Genomic DNA, 9,701 nt, shown 5'->3' with positions numbered 1-9,701 from the left:
TTTTATGTTCGTAAATTTTTAAAACAATTTTTCATTTTTGACCTATTCATTACTGTCTAAATTATACAATCCAGGGACTTTCCGGTCTATATAAAATATTTAAATTGTTATATACAAAAGTGTTGTAAAAGTAGAAAATTTTCAAAATTATATTACATACTGGCAAAATTATTAATCATTAATAATCAGGACACATGAATCTACAAGCGTGTGTGTCCAGCTATGCGCTTGTTCTGCTATATTGCCAATCTCATATAATACGCTAGTGTTTGCTTTAAATTTCAGAGTATTGTTTTTGTATATACCCTAATCGACAACTTAAATAGTAATATGCTAAAAAGTTGATACCACATTAAGATCATAGCTCGATTTTGTAAATCATTTAATTAAAAGATTTGTATAATATTAGTCTGATCAAATAAATACATACATACATAATCGTTCCTTCTTTTCTGTTCTCTTTTATTATGTCAAATAACAGTTTATTCTTAAGTATTTTTCTTATGTCTTTATTTTTAAGTCTATCTGTCTTTTTCGCCCCTATCTTTTTCTAAGGTATTTCATCTCTGCTGCTTGCGTCCTACTCTGGTGTTTTCTGTATAAGAAACAGTTTTATGCTTCATGTGCCAGTGTTGATCTTTATATTGTTTCATATTATATTGTCATCTTTATTTTCCTTGATATTTCTTTGTTGTTAAGGAATCCTCTATTTAGAGCCTAAAATAGTTTTCACGTACTCTCTATCTATTGTTGAGATTGTTATGTTATTTATTACTGTTTCCAGGTATTTGTATGTGTTTGTTTGCTTTATTTTTTGGTTGATCTACCTATTATCCTTTCGATTTGGTCGTCCGTATATTTTCTTCTTGTTATTTTTATTATATTTGTCTTCTGTCTATTTACATTACGGTTGTATTTTTTTGCTTTTGAGTTACTTAAAGTTTTTAAATCGTGCTTAAAAAAGTTTTCTTGCTATTCCTGTAACTAAAGGAAACTAATGAACTGACCGAAAAACCACAAAATACCTGGTGAGGATGCTCAAAAAACTAATACGAAATGCAGATACGATACGATACGACTAAGAAAAAAGACCAGACAATGAAATAGGCTAACAAAAATAACCAGATGCACAAAAAAAAAGAAAAGAAACGTAATACGAGAAAAAAATAAAACTCGTTAAAATCGGATTTCGAAGTAACAAAACCGTGCTAGCAGTAGGTAAGATGCAAGAAAATCAGAAATAGGCCTAGAAATAAAATATAAAGTACAGATTTTATCTCTGCAGGAAATACGATGAAGAAATAGGAGAAAACAAACAGGTTAAAATGGGACGGCGTTTATGGTAAAGACCAAAATTAAAAAAAAAGAGAAATAAAATTCAAAGCAATTAATGAAAGGATATTCTACATTAGAATAGAGAATAAACAAGCCAATATATCTATACTCAACTTCTATGTACCTAAAGAAAAAGCAACCCAAGAAGCTAAAGGAGCCTTTTGTGAAATCCTAGATGAAACATGTGAAAGTTTTCCCAGAAATGATATCTTAATAATAATGCTTTAGATTCGAAGGTTCGAATTACACCAGATAAAATTACAATACAAGTTAATCAAAATGTCAATTGGTACAGGTTGAAATAAATTGTATATCAAAGTTTTGGTAAAAACAAAAGATGTACAGTATATGATTTATGTAACGAGATAATTGTTCAAATTAAGAAAAATGGGTCATTTCTACACACAATTTACTTTTTTAACTGCTGTGGTAATTTGTATTTTTATGAAGGTTTTTACGATTTTTTTCTGCAAAGTTAAAGGGAAAAGCTTTCATTTAAACTTACTGTATTAAATTCAATACTTAATTTAATTAAATAAATCCTAAATAAATCTTGAAAAATAAGTTTGCAAAAAGGTATTATTTGCATTAAAAATATAATCACTATAAAGATTTTATTTTGCAAAAGTTGCATCATGTTCCCAATATCAAGCAATTTAACTTTGGGTAAAAAATACTCGATAGTTTAGGAGATATTTAATTTGTTTCTTAAATGTTATAATTTTTTTAATTACAAAAACCCAGTTGTTGCCGATAGAGTATACACTTAATTATACGGTCTCAGTTTTTTGTTTTTATGTATATTTTCGACAAATGTATTGAGAAATTGAAACTTAAATCAAACTACTCACCAAAATGATGTTTGAAAATTGTTCTAATTTGTTTATAACTTTTTTTTAATAACGTCGCCTGGATTAAAAATTTTGAAATGTTTTACACATTTAAAAAAGTTTTTTTTTGTCATTTCTTGCCGAGATAGCTTTTCCAATTTTAAAAATTCATAATTTGTTTATTTATCAATATTAACATACAACCCTGTGTAAGCGCATCTGCCAACCCTACTAATTAACAATGCCATTTATACATTTAGTAAAAATTGTAGAAAATAAACAAAAAAAAATTTTAAAGTTATTTTCTATACAAGTCAAATTTACTAAAAAATACGTTTGGGATAAAGAACATAAACATTTTATTCATAAACGGAGATCACAACATAATTATTTATTAAATGAGAAGGTATAATGGTTAAATAATATAAAATTTATTTAAATTGCTAGACAACGACTTATTAAGGATTAAAAGTATATGGTTTAAGGCCCATAACGCATTTGTTTATTTATAGGTACATGGCCGTAGCTTTTTATGACAGACGTTTTTCAAAGAAAAATTAATTGATCGACTCCAAATTTGGTCTGCAATATCAGCGGACTTAAATCCTACTAACTTTTTATTTGCGGGCTACATGAAGGTCTTTGTTCTCGAAACAACCTTCGAAATTCAAGAAGGCTTAATAGAAAAAATTAAAACTACTAAACGACATAGTAATTAATTTTACTTGTAAACGGCTAGAATTTATTTATTTTATTAATTTTGACAATTTATTGAATTATTTTTTTTCTTTAATTTATTTTTTTATATTTAGTTTGTATTAAATTACAAGCAAATATTCTTAAAAATTAACACCAGAAGTAATTTTATTTTGTTTAAGCAATTTTCACATTAAAAATTTAATATTGGTTTAGATTTTAAATTAAGGTAACTACGTGCTTACAAACTTCTGATAAGTAAATAACACTAACAACCATAATTTATAAATTTTCTAAATATTCGAAAGACTTGTGTTTAGCTCTACAAATAAATTTACATTTTTATCAAAAATTTATCCTTTAAAAACTAATAAATAAATTTGGCTCCACTCATCAGTAGTATGGAGCAGCTTGGATCAGTAATATCGGTACAACGTTCCTGATTAATTTTTTTTTTATTTTTCAAAAATCAGTTGATCGTAAAATAATTTTCTTTTAAAGGATAATATAGATATATATATATATATTTTATATATATATATATATATATATATATATATATATATATATATATATAAACTCCTTTGTATAATATTGTTATAATAAAGAAAGATACGATATTTTGTACTCGGCATTTTTTACCCAAAAAGTTTTCTTAACAAACCGCTCAACAGAATGGAATTGACTTTTCATGTGTTCGCGCGAGCTTTTCGTATCTTTCACATTTTCTTCTCGGAAAATTTTCAATCCTAATGGATTCAGTATATTGAATTTAGAACAGAATATGTAGACTCATCGAATTTTTGTGTATATAAAATTGCGGAGACAGACAGAAGCGTTTTGTACTTTAGTGGTTAAGTTGCGAAACAGACGACAAAATAAAACGAGAAATATATTACCTACACGTCCTTTGACCATTTGCATAATCACTCTCTGGATTACGGACAAACATTATTGTTGTTTACACATAAACATTATTGTTGGAATAGTATAATATTTTCATAAATTTCAAATATGGATTATCTACCCTTAATAGTAATAAAATATTTATTAACCGTCAAGTTATTAATTTTCATGATATTATGTATTTTATTTCAATACTAATCGTCAATAATCAGGTCACTAAAATAAGCGTTGTCTTCGGGTATATTCTTGTTCTGCTTTATCGCAAATCTAACATTATATGCTACCATTTTTATTAATATATACATATATATGGGTAGCAGGTAGGTACTCCTCCACAATCCCAGTGGAGGATAGACTTACTTCAGGGATGCGACCCTGGCCTACGCGAGCCTTGATTGTCTCTCAACCCCTATGGCGAGAAATCATGTCCTAACCCCATTCCTACCCAATACCTACTATCCTACCAATTTCCCAAACCAACTCAATGGTAACTGGCAAAAGCCATTGTACAACACTTGCCCCTTACCAACCCGACCTGAGGCAGCGTGGTAGGGTATGCCTCGCGACCCCTTATGAATAAAGGAAAAAGAAAGCCGCGGCCCTCATTCTCCGTAGGCCCAACTGACCCCAAGATGGGTAGTTCTCGGGAACCAGTCAGGAGGCCAGAGGGTGCTAAGAATCTGCAGAGTCTAAACCACTACCCAGCCAGAACAACAACACTATACGTAGCGACCTATAACTGCAGGTCGTTAGCGAACCAGGCAAGACTCATAGAGTTAGAAAATGAAGCAGTCAATATTAAATGGGACGTCATCAGAATAAGCGAAGTAAGACGAAAGGACGAAGAGTTAATAGAACTTGAATCGGGCAACATCCTCTATCACAAAGGAATAGAAAATGGACGAACAAGTGGAGTGGGGTTCCTAATTAATAAGAAATGGAAGGATAGGATAGTCGACATAGCAAGCACCTCAGACAGAGTAGCTAGTCTAAGTCTAAGACTATCCAGAAGATACACCATACAAATTGTGCAAGTATATGCACCAACCATATCCCACTCCGATGAGGAAATAGAGGAATTCTACAATGAAATAACTGAGGTGCTTAACAAGAACAAAAGCCAATTTAAGTATCTAGTCGGGGACTTTAATGCCAAAGTGGGTAAACAATCAAATCAAGAACAATGTGTAGGCAACTTTGGCATTGGAGAAAGAAATGAAAGGGGAGAGAGACTGGTTCAATACGCACATTACCAGAACCTCTCAATCGCCAATACCTATTTTAAGAAGAACCTCAACAGGAAATGGACATGGTTAGCTCCCAATGCAACTACCAAGAACGAAATAGATTTCATCCTAACTAATAAGCTGAAAATTATAAAGGATGTAAGTGTGCTCAACAAATTCCGAACAGGTAGCGATCACAGACTAATTAGATCTCGGGTCGTTCTAAACACTAAACTAGAAAGAATGAAATTACTCCAGAAACCAACTGCAGGGGTAAATATCACTAACCTAAGCAACAACTCGGAACGCTATCAAAATTTAATTCAAGAAAAATTACAAGACCCAACGAATAGCACACACTTAATGGAAACAATCTTAAATTGCGCCAAAGAAGTTGGAGGATCACAAGCACACAACAGCAATAGAAAACTTTCAGATGAAACAACAGCTCTCCTGAAACAACGAAGAGAAATGAAAATTAACTCCAATATTAATAGAATTGAATATACCGAACTGTGCAAAGTAATACGGAAAAAGATCGCAGAAGATATAAAAACCTACAATGAACGACTTGTACAAAATACAATCGAGAACCGTAAAAGCTATAGGAAAACCAAGAGTAAGTTGGCAATCGGTAGAAAGCAAATAATAGCATTGGGAAACAACAACGGAAGGATCACAAATAGGGATGAAATAATAGAACATGTAACCGAATTCTACGAGGGTCTATATAAAGCTCCGGAAGCACAAGAAATAGGCGAAGAAGAAATTGCGGTTCAAGAAGATGTACCAGATGTTCTCGTGGATGAGGTAGAAGCAGCTCTTAAGAGCATGAAGAACGGCAAGGCAGCCGGTAATGACGGTGTTACAGCCGAACTTCTAAAGATTGCTGGGAAAACAACTTGGAAAATCCTAGCAAAAATATACACAGACTGCCTAAAATCGAGACATATTCCAAAAAAGTGGAATTCAGCCAACATAATCCTCATTCACAAGAAAGGTAGCAAGGAAGACATTAGAAATTATAGACCAATCAGCTTGCTGCCTGTGATATACAAGGTATTCACCAAAATCATTAACAACAGAATACAGAACACACTTGACGCTGCACAACCTCGAGAGCAAGCAGGCTTTAGAAGTGGCTTCAGCAAAATGGATCATATTCAAACATTAAGAGAAGTAATGAGCAGAACAAAAGAATATGATCTACCACTGGCGCTAGCATTCATAGACTTCGAGAAGGCATTTGACTCCGTATACCCAAGAGCAGTCATAGAAGCTCTTGTCGACCAAGAAGTAGATAAACCATATGTCGAAACGCTAGCAAATATATACAAAGAGGCCACAGCTAGAGTAAGCATATATGAAAATACCCCAGAATTTCCCACTCAGAAAGGAGTCCGACAAGGAGACACCATATCCCCTAAGCTCTTCACTGCAACCTTAGAAAATATCTTCCGGAAATTAGACTGGAACAACCAAGGTCTATGTATAGATGGAGAATACCTAAACCATCTTAGATTCGCTGATGACATCATTCTAATTGCTAGAAGTCCTGAAGAATTACAACTACAAATTAATGAACTTAATACAGCCAGCAATGAGGTAGACCTAAAAATGAACCTAGCAAAGAATAAAATAATGTGCAATGATCTGATCGCCAACGTGGAAATAAAAATTAATGAAACCTCGCTAGAAGTAGTAGATGAATACATATACCTGGGACAGCTCATACATAAATCGGGATCACTACTTCCAGAAATCAACAGACGAATAAAACAAGCGTGGTCAGCATTCGGACGAAATTCCATAGTCTTCAAGTCCAAAATCGATGGCTTAACTTGCAAATCGGCTAACTCCATTTTTTACGGAAATACAGGTTTTGGCGTTGTCGACTGCTTCTAGTTGTCGCTCACATTATGTTCAATCAAATATCTCCCTAACTTTTAAAACTACGGAGAAAACGGCGAACACGTAAAACGGTTAACTCCTAACACTAGCATAACAAAATCGAAACGTGGCTAACTCCAAGAGATTATGACTGTTGCGCGTCTCGATAATGATTCGTCTGTTTTCTTGAAATCTGTTACTGATTTACTATCTGATTATCTGTTACTACAATACTAGCTTGATTGACAAATATTTCAGTGATGATAGCGACTGCATGTATGCACAACTTGTACCTTATTCTGAGCACACTGATTCTAATAGTTAAGAAGAACCATGGAGAATTAAGAGAAGAAAAAGGTGTCAGGTGAATAAAACTACATGCAAAGATCAAATGAACAAGCTTCACAGGGAAAATGGGCAACAGTATACTGGGCGTCAAAATATTGAAGGGAAATGGGAAAGAACACAAAAAAATAAACGAGTTCTTAAACCTCGATGCAAATGTAGGACAACTGATAAAAGTGCTTTAAAATAGCGAAGTTTCAGAAGAAGAAAGGAAAACTATATTTGAAATGTTTTGGATGACTTGGGGGGAAAAAGGGTTTTCGTGAATGGTCTTGTACAAGAGATACCCACAAAACGGCTAAGAGATAGAAAAGACCCATTATTAACAAGAAGAAAAAGCAGAATGGTATTTAACTTAAACTTGACTAACGAATGCCGCGTGAGAGTTTGTAAAACGATGTTTCAAAACACTTTGTGTCTTACCAAAATGACTATCTGGAACTGGAAAAAAGGCAAAGAGAATATTTCTTACAAAACAAATCAACAAACAAAAAATCCCTACGAAGTAGAAGTGAAATCACTTAAAGAGTTTTTGAACAATATTCCAAAATTGGAATCCCATTATTGCTGCAAAAGTTCGGCCAAGCTTTATTTGTTCCCAGAATGGACACCAAAAAAAGTCTTGTACAATTTCTACACATTAGACTGGTGCACGCCATGGAATACCAAACCTCCAAACAAAGATGAATGAGAAAAAAGTGCCTCTCTCACAAACTAGGAAAAATACCTGACATAGAACACAATGAGCACATAGAAAGAATGAAGCTAGACTTGAAAAAGTACAGGATAAAAATACAGAAGAATTAGTATTTACAATGGACACGCAAGCTGTGTTATTGGTACCTTAATCTAATGTGTCATCTCTATATATTACAAAACTAAGATATGCACGCACAATTTCTGTATATTTAATATAAAAAATAAAGACGGATTTTGTTATCTCTGGAACGAGACCGAAGGTGGTTTATCCTCTGACAATTACGCTACCATAATGGTTAAGTTTATTAAGGAGAAACTTTTGCCGAGTATTCACAGAGAACCTGGACAGGATACTAAAATTATATTGTACAGCGATGGATGTACAGCGCAAAATAGAAACGTAATATTTGCAAATGCATTACTAAACGTGGGAACATTAAACAATGTCACAATTCAGCAAAAGTATCTACAGGTAAGCCATACCCAGATGGAAGCGGACTCAAATGCATGCCACCATAGAGAGGAAACTGAAAAACAAAATAATTCATGTACCAGGTGAATATGCAGAAGTTTGTATTGGAGCTCGCAAACATCATAAACCTTACAACGTATCTTACCTAACCCATGAATTTTTTAAATCTTTCGCAAGTTTACAGTTTTATAAGTCAATAAGAAAAGGAAAAGCCATAGGAGATGCCAAGGTACTTTTAATGTTAAATTTGTTTGGTCTTCTACAGACGCAGAAGACGAAAACATTAATAATGTTTTGTTTTTTAGGTAGCAGATATTCGTGCCCAACAATATAAACAAAGGAACTTGTACTTTATGTTACGGTTTACATATTAATGGCAGTTACTGCCACAGCGATGTGATAAAAGGGTCTCAGTTAAACCTATTGAAAGCTTACCGAATCTTCATGAAAATCGGCTTAAAATAAGTATTATAGTCGTAAATTCAAAGACTTACAACAACTAAAAAGTACCTTGCCGGTGGACTACAGGGACTACTACGACAATGTGCCACATGTAGACTGATAAATAAAATACTCTATGGTATAATAAAAATAAAATACTTGATTATAAAACAAAAATAAACAAACATATACTTATAGATTGATTTCATTTTTCTAAAGAGGTTCCATAATACGATGCAGAGAAAAGTGGGCAACTCCCCATTATTTACTATTTTCTTTTAATTACAAACAGGGTAACTCCAAAAATTTAAATAATTGCTATTTAATCAAAATATTTTTTTTATGCTTTTTAGTAACTTCAAAGTGCAAAATAAATAAGCAACAAATAGATTTTTGGAATATTGATATTGTAAGTATTAATTTTTTTAAGAAGTTTTTTTGTGATCCTGTAAAGTTTTAAAAAACGGAGTTAGCCGCTGTGCAAGTTAAGCCATCGAAATGCCACTATACCTCAAGAAGAGAGTATTTGATCAATGCATATTACCCGTCTTGACATATGGATGTGAAACTTGGATATTAAAGAGAGAAATAACGTCGAAACTTCAAGTAACTCAAAGAGCAATGGAAAGATGTATGCTAGGGATAACAAAGAGGGATCGTAAAAGAATTGAATGAATACGGAGGCAAACCCAGGTGACTGATGTAATCCAAAGAATAAAATCCCTGAAATGGCAATGGGCAGGACATATGGCAAGAAGAACAAATAACAGATGGACCACTAGAACAACTATGTGGTACCCCAGGAACGCTAAGAGACCAAAGAGGCGCCCGAATCTCAGATGGGATTATGATATAAGAAAA

The 9,701-nt window shown here is 32.9% G+C and overlaps 1 protein-coding gene across 1 annotated transcript; it reads left to right on the top strand.

Moving 5' to 3' along the window:
- Nucleotides 1-4,399: 4,399 nt before the first annotated feature.
- LOC140444508 (uncharacterized) lies at nt 4,400-8,773 on the top strand. Its single transcript, XM_072536266.1, has 2 exons — nt 4,400-4,801; nt 8,705-8,773. Exons 1-2 carry the CDS (start codon nt 4,400-4,402, stop codon nt 8,771-8,773), a joined length of 471 nt encoding a protein of 156 aa, XP_072392367.1.
- The last annotated feature ends 928 nt before the right edge of the window (nt 8,774-9,701 follow it).

The sequence above is a fragment of the Diabrotica undecimpunctata genome, chromosome 6, assembly GCF_040954645.1.
Source record: "Diabrotica undecimpunctata isolate CICGRU chromosome 6, icDiaUnde3, whole genome shotgun sequence".
Lineage (NCBI taxonomy): Eukaryota > Metazoa > Arthropoda > Insecta > Coleoptera > Chrysomelidae > Diabrotica > Diabrotica undecimpunctata.
The sequence above is the reverse complement of the archived record's forward strand: the minus strand, read 5'-3'. Positions and strand labels throughout refer to the sequence as shown.